The sequence below is a fragment of the Haliotis rubra genome, unplaced genomic scaffold (assembly GCF_003918875.1).
Source record: "Haliotis rubra isolate DU_JTF1 unplaced genomic scaffold, ASM391887v1 Scf240, whole genome shotgun sequence".
Taxonomy (NCBI): Eukaryota; Metazoa; Mollusca; class Gastropoda; order Lepetellida; family Haliotidae; genus Haliotis; species Haliotis rubra.
In genome coordinates this window covers 376616-397970 of record NW_025766448.1, presented here as the reverse complement: position 1 = coordinate 397970, position 21355 = coordinate 376616, and the positions used below count along the sequence as shown (strand labels likewise).

At 39.6% G+C, this 21355-nt stretch overlaps 1 protein-coding gene and 2 non-coding genes across 3 annotated transcripts in view; all 3 read left to right on the top strand.

Annotated features, from left to right (window-relative positions):
* Positions 1-3040: 3040 nt before the first annotated feature.
* LOC124278693 (protein PRRC2C-like) overlaps positions 3041-21355 on the top strand; it is a 39680-nt gene continuing 21365 nt past the window's right edge. The window contains 28 exon segments of the mRNA XM_046714465.1: positions 3041-3192; positions 6339-6513; positions 6842-6982; positions 7577-7689; positions 7866-7938; positions 8623-8769; positions 9017-9297; positions 9629-9705; positions 10002-10214; positions 10532-10582; positions 10992-11196; positions 12006-12107; positions 12406-12501; positions 12504-12734; positions 14152-14277; positions 15294-15481; positions 15483-15607; positions 15851-16012; positions 16317-16398; positions 16695-16904; positions 17320-17513; positions 17767-17855; positions 17857-17976; positions 18211-18302; positions 18435-18906; positions 18908-19316; positions 19622-19769; positions 20030-20608. Of these exon segments, the coding sequence (XP_046570421.1) occupies positions 6399-6513; positions 6842-6982; positions 7577-7689; positions 7866-7938; positions 8623-8769; positions 9017-9297; positions 9629-9705; positions 10002-10214; positions 10532-10582; positions 10992-11196; positions 12006-12107; positions 12406-12501; positions 12504-12734; positions 14152-14277; positions 15294-15481; positions 15483-15607; positions 15851-16012; positions 16317-16398; positions 16695-16904; positions 17320-17513; positions 17767-17855; positions 17857-17976; positions 18211-18302; positions 18435-18906; positions 18908-19316; positions 19622-19769; positions 20030-20608 (4841 nt within the window). The 5' untranslated portion in view covers positions 3041-3192; positions 6339-6398.
* LOC124278729 lies at positions 11829-11901 on the top strand. The gene has a single exon (XR_006899165.1). It is a non-coding gene; the product is annotated as a small nucleolar RNA SNORD83 (small nucleolar RNA).
* LOC124278727 lies at positions 20784-20857 on the top strand. The gene has a single exon (XR_006899163.1). It is a non-coding gene; the product is annotated as a small nucleolar RNA SNORD83 (small nucleolar RNA).

Sequence of the window (21355 nt, the reverse complement as noted above, 5' to 3'; positions counted from 1 at the left end):
TATTCCAGCAATATCACGGCGGGGGACACCAGAAATGGGCCTCACACATTCTACCCATGTGGGGAATCGAACCCGGGCCATCGGCGTGACGAGCAAACGCTTTAACCACTTGCCTACCTCAACACAAGTGTAAAAATATTACGTATTTGTATCTCTCTGATGTATCAGAAGCTCTGTTGCTGTAACACAAATTCCTGGAAAGGCAATGAAGTATTATTCTATTCAAATACACTCGTAATGCCGCAGCAATTGCCACCTTGTGAACAACTCGCTCCCTTGCTGCCATCGATATCAACATGTATGCCTCTTACTCATTCTATAGGGACAACAGAAATAAATATCACATCGAAAACATCATCACAACACTTTAATGATTCCGCACAGCTGACAGAACAACCATTCACTGCATTTCCATATATTTTGCATGCCCATGAATAAGTATACGAATACAATTCTTATTACATGGACCTTATTAAGATGACATGTGGCACCCCATTACAAGATAAAGGACCGTGCTGAATAATTACTAAAGTACAGGTATTTATTGTTTCATTGACCAGTGAAAGCATGATGCAATTAAGAGCTCCACACACACACGTAATCCACATTCAATACCCGGATTAACGTAGGTGTCACCTGCGACTGAGGGCGTTAATTGCAGCGGTAACTTCAAAGGCAGACAGGTGTGCCTTTGACACAAAACGAGATTCGACACCAAATTTGTGCCCTGGAATACATGACCCACTATTTAGTGCTCTCGGAAGAGCCTTGACGCCCACCGTTTACTCCGGGAGCTGTTTATGTTATTCACGGAGATGTTTGGATCCAGTGTTTATCAATTTTGTTTTAAATGGCTCATTTTAATTATACATTTCAAGGAAAAGGGCTTGACAAGGCCGTATATTCAGACAGGAGTTATTTCTTTCAGTGCGTAGCTTTAACCGTTGTGTATTCAAGTTAGAAGTTTGTTCAGAGGAATTATTCTGCTTGAATGGTGTGACACTTTTCCAGCTGTCCTCATATCGAGATTATCTGTTTAAGAAGGGGTTTTAGACACGTCCTTAAAAATAACTCATTACCAGCCACCCACACACATCATCACCACTTCAAGTCAACACAGCCATGAGCTACCTGTAGCAGTCCTCCATCGTCTTTTCACAACATGTGTTGTTTTTAAGGAGACATTTTAAACAATCAGCAGCATATAATCTACAAAGAACATATAAACTAGTAGGCTAGTGGTTAAAGCATAATTAGCTCCTTACACCAAAGTCAGTCAGTGAGTGAGTTTAGTTTTACGCCGCACTCAGCAATATTCCAGCTATATGGCGGCGGTCTGTAAATAGTCGAGTCTTGGCCAGGCAATCCAGTGATCAACAGCATGATCGTCGATCTACGAAATTGGGATAAGATAACATGTCATCGTCAGCGAGCCCCCGATCCCGTTAGTCGCCCCTTAAGACAAGCATGGGTTACTGAAGATCAATTCTAACCTGGATCTTCACGGGTAAAAACATCAAAGACCCACATGGGTACAATGTGTGAAGCCCCTTTCTTGTGTACAGTGTCTGAAGCCCCATTCTTGTGTATAATCAGAGACCTAGTCTGTCGTACAGACCCTGAAGCAAATATATCCAAGAAAGCCCACGCAAGTCTAGAAAATGTGGCAAGTCTAGATTTCCTCAGCTGGCAGTAGGACTGGGAGGCGGTGGGGGCAGTAAATATTCCTGTCACACACAATTAAAGCAGTAATGGGTGATAAGAACCTGTGTACATGTTGTGAAATTCTTTGTTTAGTTCTGAAAATGAAGAAAATCTCACTATGAACTTTTTTTTTACTATGAACTTTTTTCAGTAAAATATGTTCATTTCGGAGACTAGTTGTTAGTCTATCAGAGACCATATAATAATCTATTATATGGTCTCTGGTATAAAATGTGAAGCCCCTTTTGTGTATATGTGTGAAGACCCTTTCTTGTGTACAATGTGTGAAAACCCTTTAATTTCTTGTGTATATATGTGAATTAAGACCCTTTCTTGCGTGCCGCGTCCTGGTATTTGCCTGAATACATGTATTGCTAAAAACGGCGTAAAACCTTTCGGGGCTCGGTGACCTGACTTTGTGTCATCACAGCCCGAATAAGTGGATCGTTGCTCACGATATCAATCACTGGTTTATATGGCCCAGTCAAGATAATTTAAATGTTACCGTCATATACAGCTGGAATATTGCCAAGTCACGTTAAACAGCAAACGAGGATACTACAATAATCATTCCCCCTGCTATATGTGTTCATGCACGTAATGCAGCACACCGGTTCCGGTCGTGTCCCCCACAGCGTGTCTATGATATACACACAACACGCCTACACCTCCTTCGTGGGTACACGTGCTTCAGGCAGAGAGTGTTTACAAACCTGTACAACTCAGGTGTCGTATTGTTCGCGGGAAGGTCAGAGCTCGTGCACTTACTTGTTTACAAGTTCATCAAGTGCAGTAAGGGATAACTTAGAGTCAACATAAATAAGTGTTATTATAAGAGTTATAACATACAAGAGAAAAATAAATAGGTGAAATTGTATGATTAACATGGTAACCCTTGGTTTCAATAAAAATATTTTGGATACATATTTTTTTTAAATTGTAAGGATTATTAATTAGCAAAATTATAGTTTGAGATGTGCGAGGTCGCCAGGTGTATGGTATGACTAGAAACTTCATAAACAATGACGTTTTAGACAATAAACGGAAATTTCATAAATCGTCAGCAAGATAACATTCCAGGAATAACTTATTTCCGTGTCAGTTTAGTTCTCAATTGAACTTTTATCACCTATTCGATTATGATATATTTTCACCGTTGTATTTATTTTTACATTTTCATCTTATTTTCCTAAAACAAGATTAGTTATGTATCCAAGAATACGTTATTTTACACATTTTACTAAATCACACACGATGTCATTCACTCACTACAAGCCAATACACGCTACGCACTAGCGCGGTGCACCCTGGGAAAATTATGACATCATCGAGCTCATTTACATATTTGTATGCTCGCCATTTTGGTTAGCATCTAATACACAAGTGTTTTGGATAAGAATCCAACAAAAATCAGAAGCCATCCGTGTTGCTTCTTGATTATTTCTTTGTCAGTTTGATCTAGAAACAAACCCAACGGAACGAGCCGGCGTAAGTATGCTTTACTTTACCTACAAGCCGAGATAATTCAATCCGGAACGACCCGGGGTGATCTATTTATCTTTGTTTCGTTTCGGCAGAGCTTGCCGTTATATTCTATCATAGCGTCACTCAGCCTTTCTACTTATAATGCAATATAAGCAAATCGGATGCACATATAGCTCATGTATTACGATGCATACACATTTTGTACGTATATGCTTGTGTTTTGCACATTTGGTATGCATTTCTGATGCATAATTATCGGGAAGTTATGCAAGGATTGACTTCACTTTTTACTCGATCAACACAGAATGACACATGCAAGCGAAGAAGTCACACCGACTTCCGCTGCAAAAAGTATTTTGCTGTTATTTGATATTGTAAAAGGTTGTGTTTAGTCGATAACTACATCGAATCTACATTTCCCAAAATTCTTCTTTCTGCATAAATTTATCAGACCATTGTTCATTAGACTCGTCCCCTAAATAGCCTGGGTTGAGCAGCTCGCTAATGCCGAAGATCGATTTCAGACGGCAAGATTTTTAAATGTCCAGTTTCCTTGCAATTTGAGTGAAATGCAACGTTAGTGTTTTGATATTTGAATCTGAATCATTTGTATATCGCTCCTCTTTCAAACGCTTCTTGGAAATGATCGCTTATCGAATCACTTGACTTCATTGTTGTGAAATATTTTTAGACCTGACAGTTCACCTTTGCTACGCAGAATTGTGACTGTTTACTTTGCAAACGAAAGTAAAACTTCTGCTTATATAGAAACAAAGCGAAATCTGTCCGATGGTTGTGTGAAAAACGTATAGATCTACACAAATTATGAAAATACCTAAACTGATGGCTTCATCAAAACTAAAATGTATACTACCCTGTGAAGCTTCCAGGATACATATCTTCGTTCACAAGTATGACCAGGTCTATCTACTGTTTGAAGATGTTGGAAAGCTTGTATCACATACATTTTATTTAGTAATAAACTTGCATATTTCGCGCCTTGATATATTGTACTGACAATGTCGGAGGTAGCTATATTGGGCTGTATGACAAGTAAAGTATTGTGCCCCATTATTAAAGTGTACATCGTAAGCCACAGTTGTTGTTCAAAACTAACTGGCGATGTTTTAGTTAGAAAACTATCCGATATTAGGTGCTCGATTTTTATTTATTTTTGCAGTTCCTTAACAATGACTTGAGTGTTCATCAATAGACTTTCACCTTATGCACAGCTTTTGCACTACCATTATTACAGAGACAATAATGCATTTGAAATATGAATGCTGACTGAAAATGTCAACATTTTAATCATGTTATATGCTAATTTGGGTACAGACAATGCATCGTTTGGGGTATTATGCTTTGATTGACGTATTAGATCTGATCCTTGCTCTCATCTGATGTGTAACTCCCAGAACAGCTATACAATGTAACTGGTCAAAATTATGACAAAGCCACGAGTCTGACCACATCATTGACCGAATGGTTTTGTAATCTTACAAATGAATTACGTTAGATATCCATCGGTATGGATAAAAGGAAATACACATCTACTTTTAACTGGAATTTTCGCTTTTGGTGCATTGCCAGTACACTCATAGTATAAGAAGGAATGAAAAATATTATCATGCAATGCTCAAGTGGCCCAACAAACTCTCACGTATGCATCATAATCCTCAAGGGGTAGTGGAGTAGCCAAGTGGTTAAAGTGTTCGGTTGTCATGTCGAAGAGTTTGATTCCCCACATGGGTACATTGTGTTAAGCCTATTTCTGGTGTCCCCCCCCCACCATGATGTTTATCTGGAATATTGCTTAAAGAGGCGTAAAACCATACTCACTCGCTCACATAATTCATAAGCAAGAAAATGTAAAGATGCACTCGTCATGGGTTATGGCATATACTTCTGCCGACAAGTGGAGCAAGTTGATAATTACTAGATTTTAATCAGAAATGATATTGTGCACTGAACATGATTTATGAAGTAAATTTCATCACACTGTGTGGTATCTGCATTTTCTTCTCAGTTTAGAGCACAGAGAATGCTGTAAAGAACTTTATTGCAAAGCTTAGAAGTAGATATTCAGATAGCAATCGATGACCTATGAAACAGTCTGTTTTTAACTCAAGGTCAGTTTTGACCTGTGTATTCTCATTTGAGTAAAGTTTCATTTGTGTAACATAATCAAATCTACAGGTGCCAAAAGTCTGATGATAGTCAGTGCCAAAACTTATATTTTCATTCTCATTCTCAGTAACAGCTAAACGTAATTTTGAGGCTATTTGCTAATTACTATGCAGGAGTTGATAATCAAATCATTTATATAAGTTGTAATTTGAATAGATCCTCTAGTCTTAGACTAGGAAGGAAGGCAGGGGAGGTTCCATTAACTTTTGGACTATCATCTACCATTGGGTAGATGGCAGCTCTTGCTCATTGCTGTGGGTGTGTCCCCTTCGTCCATTCTTTATTTAATGTGTTTTTCTGTATGTCACTGGTGAGGGCTATAGATTATACCATAAAAGCGTGAGTGGGTTTGCACTTTAAGATACACATCTGTTTTTGGCAATGCTGAGAAATTGAACTTGTGGGGACAGGTTCTCTACCAACATGAAAATTTGTGCAATTTTCTTAGAGATAAGTATAAACTTATAATCTGTGGTAGGTATGGTGAAACCTTACATTTAATTATCATCTCTTCTAACCCTTTAGTTTGGATTGCATTATGAAGTACCCTGGTAACTATCATTCCTCTTGGTGACAACAGGTGTTCAGTTTTACCAGTTGTAAATTTAGTGTTTGATTTGTCAAGATAAAATTGTTTCCTGACAATTGTTAGAGAAAAACTTTAACATGTGAACATTAGACAGGTTAAACTATTTCTTTAGTCCCCATCAGTTTTGAGACAAAGGGTTCTGTCTGACTGTTTCTGTTTGAATTACAATCCCTGCGTAATGCATTGCACAGAGAATTCATTAGCTACATTTGAGGTAACTTAAGGACTTCAGGAACTGGATTACTCTTCAGCAATAAGTCTAACGGTCGCATGCTGCTGTCCCTTTTCAGCAGGATGAGTTTTGACAGCATTGAATGTTGTGTTGCCATAACCGTTCTCATTTGTGTGTTTCATTGCAGTGTTTTTTTTTCAGATACTTGCGGTTCGTTCATAGGGTATACGAGAAAGCCTTCAATGTGTGTGCTTCGGCAAGATGTCCTCAGTCTCGGGGTTAGGCAATAGGGGGGAGAAAGGCAAGGGCAAGTTCACGGCGATAAATATCAACAACATATATAAGGGCAAAACCGTTGAAACACAAAAGACTGCGGGTAAGTTGAAATGGACTTTAATACCAACCAGTTATCCAACAGTTTTGGCATAATGTATTGAAAATATTGGTCAAAATGTTTTCAAATTTGGAAAGCTGCTTCTTTAAAGGAAAGGTGCAAAGTTTGGTTCCGATTTTCTAATTTTTAAAAGGAGTTTGTTCAGTTTACATATTTTAAACGTGCCGTTTCTGCAGATATTAAATTATGATTATCACTGAAACTAATCAGGCTGGTGGTGCAGATTAGGTACTAAACCATTATCATGAATTGTTTGTGTGATGTGATATTGACATATCTTTATATCAGTTGTTCTGTTTGTTGTATACAGTCCCTCGTCAACATGGGCTACAAAGCTTGGGTAAGGTGGGAACAGCACGGCGTATGCAGCCTCCGGCTAATTTGCCCAGTTTGAAGAGTGAGAACAGTGGAAACGACCCAAATATCAGTCTTGTTCCGACCGGAGGTTCAGGTAAAAATCTTTTTCTCTGCACTCCAAGATTATTGTTTGGCAAACTTAAACTGCACAAGTTTGTTTTTTATCCATTGATTAAAATGACATTTTCAATTAAAAGCGAAAATCTTGGTAAGAATTAGTATTTATACCCCCCTTGCTTGTAAGAGGCAACTGATAGGATTGGGCTGTACAGCTCTCTAACTTGGTTGATGCATGTTGTCATATCCCAATCAATACTCAAGATGTCTGTCTCTTGATTGACTGGTCCAAACCTAATCTATTTACAACAGGAAAATTGCTGAGTCGTTGTTAAACATCATGCAAGCAATAAACGAAACAGGAAATCTAAAATTTCCATGTTCTCGGAACAGTATCCTAAAGTAGAATGGCATATGTTATGGCCTTGCTGAATGAGACCTATGAACAGAAACACATAAATGTGGGAAACGAGATGGTGGATATATAAACTAAAATATTTTCTGTCCGAAATATTTATTGGAAATGTTTGCTCATTGGTGTAACTTAAGTGCTGTTAATATATATTCACGTGAAAGACATAACTTAAGAATTCAGTCTACCTTGTGTTAATTTCTTTGATGTCTGTTTCAGGATGGGGAACGAAAGAGGAGAAGAAAGAGGAAGCCAGTGGAAAACCGCCGCAACAGTCGCAGCCGCAGCCGGCTACGTCGGCGCCATCTGGGCAATCAGTACCAACTACCAAGGTCAGTAGTAAGAGGGTCAAGACTTGCTTTCATGATTTTATTTGTTTAACTATTAACCCAGTCTGTAAATGGGACAGCTCATAATTACATCTATGTTGTATTGATTTGTCTTGTGCATAGTTTATTATCGTTTATAGTTTATGATTTTCTTTCAAATGTAATAAACTTGTTTTCAGACCAGTGTATCTGGGGGCACCAACACAGGGGTAAAGTCATGGAGCAGTATTACTGGTGGGGGCACCTCACAGGGTAAGTTTTTGTCAAATTTGACTCAGCTCTTGCTTTAATCTACGCATCTCAAAAGATTTCTATTAAGGTTTATTATCACTGATCAAATGAAACAATTTGTGATAATAACCGAATGTCGTAAACATAAAGAATGTCATGCTCATGAATTTGGCCCTTCTGTATTGAACAAGAGAAGATGTCATGGCAGGAGAAAAACAACTTGTTCTTGGAATGCATTTGTTACAATATCTTCTCTTTCAATACGCAAGGTCCAAATGCACTAGTGAAGCATTGTACATGTATAAAATACCCTTTTCTCTTTCGATCACAGAAGAAACAAAACAATATTTGACACAAAATTACTTCCTTTTAAGAACTATGATGTTTTGAAGATTTCATTTAGGACTCTTTTTAGAGATCACACATATCACCATAGTCTTCCCAAACAGTAAAAAAAAGTAAATCAGTGCCTTACAGAAATCAGAGCAATACATAATTTATCTAATCTTGCTGTATTGTATAGGTGTATTGCTATTTAAAGATTCAGTGGGTATGTATCAAATACATTTTTCTTACAATTGTGATGCATAAGCACACGTTGTTTTAATGTAGTTGCTGTTCATGAACTAGATAAGAATAATGATCTACTATGGAATGATGTGAAAGAAAAACGGAGGTTTACTGTTAAGTCATTTTGATTGCAAGGATCTCTTGTGAGTCATCAGTCACCCTTGTTCCAAGAGGAATTTCCAAGTCTAGCATTGGGGGAAGAAAAAGAAACCAAGGACATAAAAAAGAAGGAAGAAAAAACAGATACTCAATATGGACCAGGGCCAAGTTTGCGACCACAAAGTGAGTTACTTGTGATCTATAGCGCTTCATAATTTGCATTCATTTGTAAAATTTGCTGATTCCTTTCATGTGCCAGACAACTGTCAGACAGCTGCCCAAGATTCTATTCACACCTCTAAATGTAACAGGTTTTTATCTGGAATAAGTTATATTCACTAACTCACTCAATTTATCCAAAAAGGAGTTCAATGCATTAATTATGATAAAATTAGGTCCTATATTTGTAACTGGTAATGGCGTATTGCAGATGTAGGGAGTTGGCGAGAAGGAGGTGGGCGTGGCGCCATGCAGCAACCACAGCCAAAACAAGACAGTCTATCACCGACGTCTTCACCATCACAGACCCTCACAGAAACACAGCCGAATGGCCCCCCGACTCCCGGTGGGGGCGACACCCCCTCTCCCTCCCCGCAGATCCCCCCACGACCCAGCTCTAACCAGGGCCCCACATCAACCCAGGGCCCCATGCCCATGGCACCTCACATGGGCATGCCGCACCCCCAATACAGAGGAATGATGCCACCCTATGTAAGTATTGAGCTATTCAAGTATATATCTTGATTATTCAGGGGTAGTTTCAGACAGCCAGATGATGCAGTTTCTTATTGAGCTTCATGCAGTGAGAACTCACATCTATCACCCATAATACTGATGGGTTGTCTGACAAGTATGTACCTTTTACTTTATTGTTCATGAAAGAGCCATGAATGAGCTTCAAATGTGTGCACCTGCTTTTTGAAATGAACTGCAGACAAGTTTGATATGCTGAAAATGCGTTTACTGGGGGATAATATTGCTGAATCCCATTGATTGACAGCTGTGATTTCCTGGTGATTTATGGGCTACAATCTTGTTTCAGATGTTTGGCAGAATGCCGACTGGCTATCCACCTAACTACCCAGGGATGCCACGGCCACCTTACCCTTATGATGGAAGGTAGGGTCAAAGATTTCCTCGCAATCAAACTATGACAGATAGATTGGCAGATGTGTGCGAATGTCAAATTGAGCATAGCATTGTTTAGTTCATGTTCATTAAACTGAAGGTTGTTACAGGTTATCTTGATGTGTGAGATGTGTTGGCTAAAAGAACAAGATGCGATGAAAATATATGAAAGGGATCCTTAGTTATATTAGTGATGGTCACATTTGCAAGGACCTGTTTATTTCCATTTGATAATTTTGATCACAGCATTTCTCCTTTAGCTGATACTCTTATCTTGGATGTGTTAGATACAGAGGCCCACCTCCACACATGCCACCTCGGCCACTGGATCGAGAACGAGATCGTGATCGAGATCGGGACAGAGGAGATCGAGAAGGAGAAGAGGGTGTAAAGAGACCTGCCATCATATCGGATAAGGACCTGAAAGAGTTTGATGATCTTTTACGCACAGAGCCCAATGATGGTGGATGGGCTGATGCTCAAGGAGAAATTGATTATAGGTAAGATATGATTCTGAAAAAAATGAAGGTTAATGATATAATAACCGCAGATCATAGCAAAGTATTGAACCTTGACTGTGACACCTATTATCCCCCATTAACCTGATGGCTATACTATATTAGTTGTAGGAATGAATGTAAACAGCAGAATTTGTCATCTTTTTGATATTGAAATGAGCCAATGGTTAGAAGTTGTTTTTTTGTGTGTTTTTATGTTTTTCAAAATATGCTTAAAATTTAGAAACTGTATACTTCAAAACTTCATTCTGTTGTGTGTATCTCTTACTGGAATACAAACTCTGTTTTCAATCTTTCAGTGCTAAGCTTGTGTTCAGTGATGATGAAGATGAGTCAGGCAAAGAACGAAAGTAAGTACTGATTATCTAGATTGACCTAAAACATTTATAAGACATTTAACATGTAAGGAAATCTAAAACATCTGATTTCTACTAGCCCCTGGGATACCTTGATTCTTTTTCAGAAGTCCTCCTTGGGGTACATATAAGCATTTAAATGATGATTTTAAATCCTATGACAGTTGTAACAATATTTTAATAAAAATATTTACAAAACAAAAAACTTGACCATTTACATGTAAGGAAATCTAAAACATCTGATTTGTACTAGCCCCTTGGATACCTTTGAGTTTTAACAAATTGACTTGTAGTAGGCCAGTGTCCGTTTGCATCCCTACTAACTGTCAAGAGATGTATTTAGAACTTGGTCATTGTGGTATTTGTTTGGGAAAACTATAATTTGAGTATTTACAATTCCTAGGAGAGACCGGAGACCAAGAGATATTAGAAAACAAGAAGAAACACGAGACCGACATGGTGAACGCCAGATGGACAGACAGCATGACAGACCACATGACAGACCGGATCGGCAAGGAGATCGGCCGATGGAACGACACAGTGACCGACACAGTGAGGATTCTGAACATGATCGGGACAGGGAAACATCCAAATATGACAAGGAAAAGGTAATTTGATGAATAGTTCCTTTCACTTTTGAATTTTTAGGCCCCATCAACTAATGTTTGTTGTAAGTGCCAACTAAATCTATCATGTGTTGATGACTTGATTGATAAATCGGTGTAACCCAACAGTGATATTATCTTAGGTCATCCAGATTTAGTTACTCTGTCATATTACTGGAATATTGCTGACCGCCTCCGTGGTGTAGTGGTTAGAGCGTCCGCCCGGAGAGCGGAAGATCGCGGGTTCGATCTCGACCGCGTCATACCAAAAGACGTTAAAATATGGTACTTGTTGGTCCCTGCCTGGCGCTCGGCATTATTGGGTACAACAATTACTGGTCGGCTCGGAGTCAGTATACTGTGTCTGAGCGGGGTATTCATGCTTCACTGCGGCATGGTATCTCAGTGAGCTAGCACTATAAAACCAGCTTAAGTCTGGACTAGTACAAGCAGCCGCACCTACACATACACACGCATGCACGTTGTCATATGAGCGAAATATTCTCAAGCACGACGTTAAACCCAATTTCACCTCACCTCACTGGAATATTGCTAAGTGGGGCATTCATCAATAAAGAAATACCATTTCATGTGTCTGCTTTGAAAACAGTAAAGAAATGAGTTGTAATGAGATAGCCACATGATGTACATTTTCATTGAGTTTTCACAATGATAACTTCTCATCTATCACCCATAAACCTGATGGCTGTCTCATGAGTTCACAACTGGGGTATAAAAAAGATTTTGTTTGTCACTCTTGCTTTGACCATGTTAACTCAATCTCTTCCTGCAATGTCTTCATTGTATTATAGGATGACCAGGGCCCTCCTAAATCCCGAGAGGGATGGACACATGGACCTCCACCCCCACAGTACAGGGGTGGTCCTCGACCTCCGCCACCAGGAATGGATGGGGTGTGTATAGTTTTCTCTATTTTTGTCAAAATAACAGAGCAAGTAATGTTTTTAGGTTTCCGTCTCATTTTCATGTTTACGAAAGTCCTTTTGCTTATTGTATCGTATTAAATTTCTGGCTTACCTAAGCGAAACCTGTGCACGGTTGTATGATTATAACATGTCCCCTTTAAGCAACTACCATTTGTTTTAAGAGGTGACTTGACCAGATGATCATGCTTGGTGTCATGGTTGATGGCATGTCATCATACCCTGACGATAAAACTTATTTAATATGCATTGTCTACTCTTGTTTCAGCGTTGGCCAATGCATCCCTACAACTTCATGTCTCAACAAGGACCATACCCTCCCCATTTCCGTATGCCTCCTCCTCCACCCAACCAGAGACCAGCACCCCATATGGCCCACACCCACCACAGCTGAACCGACATTCTGGAGCAGAGGATGAGGATGAGATTTGGAGACAAAAGAGAAGACAACATGGAGAAGAAGTAAATGCAGCTGTAGAAAGAGCACGACAGCGACGAGAAGAGGATGAGAGACGCATGGAGGCCGAGAGGAAAGCCGCAGCTGCTGAGAAATTAAAGCAGCTGGATGAGAGAACAGGCAAAAAGAAAGAGGATAAGGTTGGTCTTGATTCAGCTTCTTGGTGATAAATGAAGTAAATATTTGAGAAAATATCTGAACATTTTTGCAGTGGGTTGCCTTGTGGTTAAATCATTCACTCCTCATGCTGAAGATCCGATTTCAATTCCACGTGTTGGTACAATATACGAAGCCCATGTCTGGTGTCATGGCATAAAGCTTAACTCCCTCACTCATTCACATGTCATACTCAGTTTGAAAGGTCTTATCTTACTGGTTATAAATGTGAAAGTCATGTTATCACATTATTGAAATGATTCATTGTCCCGTTCTGCGTTGCAGCGGTCATTGTATTCAGCAGCAGTTCGTACATCCCAATTCTTATGCACTGTTGTACCCATTGTCTTCATATTTGGGGGACGGTGGGGTAGCCTAATAGTTAAAGCGTTGGCTCGTCACGCCGAAGACCCGGGTTCGAATCCCGACGTGGGCACAATGTGTAAAGCCCATTTCTGGTGTCCCTCGCCGTGATGTTGCTGGAATATTGCTAAAAGCGGCGTAAAACCAAACTCAGTCAGTCAGTCTTCATATTTGCCGACAGCCTACATTAAGGGGATTACAGACACCTGTCGATTTTGGTGACTTTGACCTTATTTTCAAGGTCACCACAACACTTTGACCACTTTTCAAACATGAACTGCGATTTCACATAAAACGTTGCTCCCAATTTTAGCCCCAGAGCTGAAGAATATATTGCCATTTGTTACAAATTTGATGTCTGGAATTAGCATAACGGGTATCAGGGTAAGGTGGGGTAATAGGGGGTGGGGTACACGGGTCAAAAATTTGGACCCGTCCCAGCCCTAGTACACACTAATACTGACAGTGAATATGTGTATCTGCATCTATACATTCAAATCTACTATATTCCTGAAATATCTTCTGGGTTATGAGAAGATTCTGAGAAGTGACCATGAATAAAAACTGTCACACACAAAAGGTAATCTATGTGACCAAAAGATAAGAACTAGTAAATATGTTACATTTCATTCTTCTTTAGCGGCTGGGGACATTGTTATATTTGTGGCAAACACTTGTTTATTACTTACAGCTGGAGTTTGTTTTGATAAATATATAAGCGATATGTTCAAATGACCAGATTTAGCACCAAAGAAGTGAATTATTTTTTGTTGTATTTGAACTGTTGAATGATTTCATAACATTCACTTAACAATTTCTTTTATATACCCTGCTTTGAAAATGGTTGCCGTTTGATGATTTGGTGTAAACATATTTTTAGTTTTATTGATTATCTTTGTTTTCATGATGACAAGTTGATTAAACAAAGTACACCTTGACTTTCATTCTTGATTATGACTTTCACTATGGTAGAGAGCGAAGTAGGAATAGCTGAAGTTCGGAAATGTGGGTTTTGAACATAACCATTTTTGGTTCCAGGAGAGCCGAGATGGAGCTGAATCTGATGGTGGTCGCTCAAGCCGGACTCCCAGTGAGAGTAGTGAGAAAGATTCAAGGGATGGAAGAGAGAGATCTCATCGGGACATGTCAAAATACCCAGCAACAGTGAGTGATTATTTCATAATTTATTTCATTAAATTTTTACAGTCTCAAATACATAGGTGACCCAATATGATGAGTTTCGGTGATGCCAGGTCCATTAAATGTATCAGGTTCTATTACAACATGCACCACTATTGAGCTCTCTGAATAGTGAAAGGACACATGTAAAAATACATTCTACCAGCCCCCGAGGATATGTGTCAATTTTGACTGATGGCCAAGTCCCAATTCCTATCTCTGAAAATGCATTTCTACTTCTAAGTAATAAGAGTTAGTATTGGGTCACCATTGTGGAAAGAGACACTACTATATTTGACTACTATTGCATGAATTTGTTTTAATTATTTGTAGACTGGTAGTTTGGTGTTGGTGTTTGAGTTTTAAACAAAATGTTTGTGTTTTGTCTTATGGAGTTCATTGTTCTAATGACTTACCACTTTCAAGTTATTGTCCTTGAAAGATGCAAAACGGCTACTGAACATTAACAATAGAAATGCTCATTATTCAGAAACATGAAATTAAATTTGTTTGTAACTTTGCTCTGAAATGGACAAAAGAAAATCATTTTAACTAAATTGACATGGAAATTGAGCATTTTCTTTTGTGCATGAGAAGGTTATGTGTTATAGAAATAGTCAGTGTATTTAGCTCAGAGACTAAACTCACAGCAAGGGTGTATCTGAGGCAAGGCTGTTGTCACATCTGCTTTTACTATTTTCATTGTATTCTAGATGCATGATTTTACATATGCATGAAACAAGCTTGTTTGTCCTGTCTTTCATATAATCAATGGAAGCTTGTCCATTTTTTCTTATTTAGCAATAATCTTTTCTCTGCGCTCTGTCCAATCTTTCTTACTGTGTTGTCTGTCTGTAGTTAGTTTCTAACTTTTCTGCCTGAAAGAAATCCAAAATTCCTTCCATATGACATCTATGTATATAACCTTTCTTAACTATCAGATTGCCCCTTGCTAGACCCATATGAGTGGTGAGTTAGTCTCTGATCTCAATTTCTGACAGAGTAACCAGACCTTCTCCAAAGCCTATGCTCGGAATGTGCCTCCACGATTTCAAAAACAACAGCAGGAGCAGATGATGCGTCAGCAGACATCGCAGTCCCCCTCCTCCCAGACACCACAGCAGCAGCAGCAGCAGCAGCAGCAGCAGCGCGCAGCAGGGATCGGGACAACACCCACAGTTACCCCAGGGCTTCCGGCCAGGGCAAGGACCACCACCACATTGGGTAGGAACGCCATATGATCCCCGGGCATGGGGAGGCATGCCACCACCCCCATTCATGGATCCCAGATATGCTGGAAGAATGGAAATGGCTGGTGAGTATTTCAAGGTGAAGTTAGATATACAAAATGTACAAAAAAAACGTAAAGGAGTTGCCCGTGCCAGCATGTGCTCTCCTTGAAAGAAGCACATACTGGGGAATAAATTTAAATGTGGAAACAATTAATGTGGCAAGATGATATTCCCAGTTTGAATGACAGACATTTGGGCAGAAACTCACTTGTTGAATTTGTTATTCCTAGATTGATAACATCTAACTTAAAACTCTAATTTTGCAGGCATGCACATGTACCCACCCCCACCAATGCGTCGCCGCACAGATAGTCATGGTTCTGGCACAGACAGTCAAGACAATGAAACCCGACAGCCAGAGCAGTATGAACGTGATCCAAGAGACCCACGTACATGGATGGAGAGAGGATATCCACCTCCACCACCAGGTGTGTTTAAATACTGTTCTTCAATCTGAATTTCTACACCCGAGTTACCTGATTGTTTGGCTGGTTTGTAAACAGAACTTGCTGCTCAGATACAGTCAGAACATGCTGACTTATTATTATATGATTTCACTCACTTCAATCATGAAGAAACCTTGGGATACCTATCTTTGAAGAGTAACTGTTTCTGATCGTTTATCTGATGTTTTTGGGGAAATTAGAAATTACTAACTTGCAGAACAAATTCATTCCTATACATATACCTCTTAAGTATTCTTGTTTCAAAATATTTGTTTATCTCCCACAGGCCCATATGATGAGATGAGAAGAGGACCATACTTTGATCCAAGGATGTACCATGACTATGAAAGATATGACTATGACAGAAAGTGAGTGAATTTGTCTATAATTACATGCACATTTGCATGATGTAAATTTAATTGTTATAACCTTGATAAATACTTCTTATGTTCATAGTTGTATGCAAAGGCAACCATGCATGCTTAAATCAAATTGTTGTAAACTTTCTTGTGTTATTGAAACTGATGAATATGTTTGATACTCATTCTTAAAATGAATGTGGTTTCTACCTAAATGTCTGCTTGTACCATAAATATTTTAGTTGGCTTTCAAATGTTTGTCCATAGTTCTTCATCCATCAGATACGCTTTGATTGTTGTTTCAGAGATTATGAACACCAGGGAGAATTGGGGGACAGAGATGACCACCACAGGGATAAAGAAATTGATCAGGATGGACCCCCACTTGCAGACAAAGCCCCCAAGGAGCTTGAACATCGAAGCTCAGTGACAAGGAGTCCAGTTGTACAGAGAGATCCCTTCGATGAAGCAGTTGGCAAAGATGACAAATTGGAAAGTTGGGATGTTGATGAAAAGTGAGTGGTTTACTAAGTAATGCTTAAATAAAGAATATTTTGCCATACTGGCTTTGACGTTAAGATGTTACCTTGCTTTCATTGTTGTATTCTACACAGTTGAAATTCAGGTCAGAATCCGATTTCTAGCATCCCATTCATGGTTTTTAGAGCCAGAACTGAGCGAGTTAGATAACTTCACATTGGAAACATTTCAGTCATATCATGACTAACCCCAAGGTGGATTGTAATAATATCAACCGCCATTTGCCTGGAATGATTATGTAAAGGTAATGTTGATATAATTTGAATATAGGTGACTGCAGTGTTAAACCTCAACTTGACTCATGTGTTTACCATCATTTGCTCTGTGAAAGGAATCTCTTACTGACGCATGGAACAAGAATAAGATGTATTTTATATTCTTTAATTTCAGATCTGAAGAGGTTCCACCAGAGCCCCGACGACAGAAACCTGATTTGGACAAGAGGGATGACAAAGAGTCTGAATTCAGGAGGATGAAGGATTGGGGAAGTCATAGCAATTTTCAAAGCTCACAAACAAGACATGACAGAGGTCCTCCGTCTCAACCACAAAGAGCATGGGGAGGAATCGATGAGGGCAAATCACGTGAGCAACATTACTTTCATTGACATGGTAGTACCCAATTAGTGTGTATTGAGGCTCAGGATATTGATGATCACTGGCTTGAAGAGTACAGAGATGCAACTTGGCAAATATTATAAATATGTCCAATGTTAAAAGAATCAAAAGGCTAATAGCATTTGGGGACTTGAGTATAAACCAATTTGTACTTACAAGACTGAAAGAATAAGAATTATGGCCAGTCACCATTTGTACTGATTGTGCATTGTCTTGTCAGGGCGAGACCATCACCCAAGTTGTCCACCACCGATACCTCCACAACAGGCGCAGTCTGCACCACCACCACGCAGTAACTTCATGTCACTCAAAGCGAAGTGCATCCAACAACTCAACCAGCTCGGCTGCATCCTCTGAAAGAAAAAGTGATTCACCAAAGGAGCCAGTTCTCCATGAAAAGCCAACCAGCTTGAGGAAAGAACCAAGCAGGGTAAGTGTAAATATCAGTGTAAGTGTTTTCCAGTTTCATATGTAATGAAGGATATTCAAGCCAGTGTTACAGAAGAAACTGCACACAAATTGAAAACGTCTTCTCAAAAGTGGGAGGAACATCCTTGATGTTAATTTGTCCCAGAGCTTGTCAAAATCAAATTAAAACCCTTAAATGTAATTTAAGAGCTGGATAGATGATATTGAAATTTGATGAATGTTTGTTTTCTTGCAGGAGTCAATCAAGAAAGAGTCCCAGAGAGAGGTGGTGGCAGTCCCAGATTCTTCCAGAACTGAAACGGTCTGGAGCAGGAGACAAAGTGAAAAGTATGTGAGCATTTGTCAAGCAGACAAATACTCTTAAGCTACTCTAATACTCAGCATGTGCAATAAACTGAATAATCTGATTTCCACTTTCATAGAATAATAGTATTAATACTTTTTCTTTTTTTTGCATAGAAACGCAGCAAAGGAAAAACAGCAGGAATCCGCCCCTGAGCCAAAATTTGAAAGCCGTGAAGAAAAGAAGGAAAAAACCCAGATTGAGAGGGATGGATTTGATGATAGGCGGGATCGAGGGCCTGGCAAGGACAGACCACCTGCAAAAAAGAAGAAAGAGGAGCCATACATGGACAGGTTTGAGCGAGACCGTGACCGAGATCGTGGCGATAGGGACAGAACCAGAAGTGTTCCTGGACGTGGTAGAGAATTTGTGCGTGGTCGAGGACGTGGCAGGGGACGAGGTGCCCGTGGTGGACTTGGTTCTAGCCGAGGACGTGGAAGAGGTGACTTCCACAGTTTGGATAGACCATTCAGAGGTCAAAGATCAGACAGGGGTCAGTCGTTTGGTCACTGGAAAGATCGTCCTGAAGATGATCAAGCCGAGGGGGAGGATGTTGACACGTCAAAAAGGCGGCGTGGACGTGATGAGGGAGAGTGATGTGTCTGTTGATGAGACAAGTGGCACTTACAGTGAAAGCTCAAGTGAGAGGACATCGGAAGCCAGGGAAGTTGCTCAGGGAAAGGATAAGGAGAACAAGGATGTGAAATTGACAAAAGAAACGAAAGAGGAGATCAACAACACTCAGAAGTCTGCAAGTCAAAAGGACAAAGGTGCGCCACACCCTCGGGAAGAGCGGGGTAGGCCACGCAATAATCCTTGGATGAGAGATAGACGATATGAAAATAATGACCGATTTCAGCCAAAACCGTATGGAGAACGTGCTGATCTTGATGACGATAGTAAAGAAAGAGGTGGTGGATATCGACAGTCCAGTGCCACTGCCAGTGCCAACGCTGGGGGCTTCACACCAAGAGGGGAACCTTCAAGAAGAGGGAGAGGTAAGTTCATTACCTCATTTTGGTGTTTTATGTCTTTTAACATTACTTACATGTGTAATTGTTCTAAAAATAATGGAAGTGCTGAATTTAATGGCAGTGGTAATTATCAGGGATTGTACAATGTAAAGTTGGGTTTATGTTACAAAAAAGAGAATGTGGGACGAGATGTTGATGGAAATCAAATTTAAGTTAATATAACCTGACTTGCCCAACCTACTTCATAATCTATTTAATCCTGAGGCATATTGTTAAAACTTAACACTGTTAGGTATGTACCTGTATTGATATTGATATGTTACATCCAGGTGGAAATGCAGGTCAAGGTCCACCGAGAGGTGGTCGAGGCAGAGGAGGGAGGTACTTCTCAGCTCCACCTCAGAGGGGTGGTTACAGTCGCCCACCCATGACCAATGGAGACAGGAGAGATTATGGGGACATGGGACCTCAAAACAGGTTAATGAACAATTTTTGTAGACTTGTCAGTGAATGGCTATGATGAATGAACGCTTCATGATCTCAGAAATAATATTGAGAAATCACAGATTGCATGGGTCAATATGTGGATGGGATTATTATATAAAGCAACATAATATTTTAATTATCTAAGGCTGCTTGACTGTGCAAGTCAATGTATATTTTGCTTCTTAAAAACCTTGAAAACAAGGGATTAAGGTCACCTCTGTTAAATATTTATGCTGTATTTTACTTTCCAGACGGGACAGGAGACAAGAAAGAAACCCCCCTCCTCCGAGATTCGCCCGAAGAGGTGGCATGAGTGCTGAACGAGGACGGGGTTTTGAACGTGGAGGTAGAGGTGGTCGATCAAAAGGAAGAGGAGGAAGTGCTCCCCCTACAACTAATTCTAAGAAACCCCCATTGACAAAGCAGGCGTCAAATGAAGGGGAAGAGTGGGAAACTGCTTCTGAAAGTAGTGATGTCCTTGAAAAAAAGGATCCAAAAAACGAGATAAGAGACGCTAATAAAGATAAGCGCGATCAACCCTCGAAAAAAAGTTTTTCCAGCCAACGGCCTCTTAATGACCGCCAGAATAGACGTGTAAATAATAGTGTGGATTCTAGGAAGTCAAATAGCATGGAAAGGAGGAATTCAAATAAGGAAAAGTCCCCAAACTCGACAAAAAACGGGGCAGGTCCGTCGAACTCAGTACCAAAAGCCAAGGCAACTGTTAATGTGAACCATAAGGAGAATGTGAAGACCGTGTACCGTGTGGATGGAATTGTGCCTAATGATCCCACGGCCATCAACAATGCCATTAACAGTATGAACAACAGGTGAGAAAGAAATCTTTTATTATTTTATTTAGTTTACTGCTGACAGCTGAAATGAGTAGAATATGCAGGTTTTTTTTACATGAGGGTGGTCTTTGATTTTTGATTATGGCTTCTTAATCTAGGGACACCACTCTCTCTGCAATTAAGGATAAAACTTTCTGAGTAGATTTAGACAGCCAGATGATGCAGTAATTGATTGAGCTTTGTGCAGTGATAACTCTCCATCTATCACCCATAATACTGATGGCTTGTCTTTTGTGAAGAATAGAATGTCCCAAGTACCCAATGGTTCATGATGTTAATAACAACAGAACTTCTACTAATCTTCAGCTTTCTTTCTTTACCCTGCCTTTAAAATTGCCTTCTTGGGTTTTGGCATATTTTTAATCTACCATTTGGCTGAGCTGCAGTTTTCATGATCCCTTAAATCTGTAAGGTTCATAAGATTTATGACAAGAACTTAATTGGAAACACTGGACAGCTGTTATATGGCCCCTTGGTCCCATGTCATGCACATAGATTAAAGTACTCAGAAGTCGCAATGCTGTGCTGTTGTGATTCTGAGACCAAATACTGTTGTCCCACGCAGAAGATGCTGTTTGTTAGAATGAAAATTCCAAAGGAGGTCGCATTGTGATATCTTTTGAGTATGTGTATAATTATAATGTTGCTGTCACCTGATGACTTGGTTATTTGTTTAATGTCTGACACCACTGGTATTTCTCTGTAAGGCCTATAAAAAAAAAT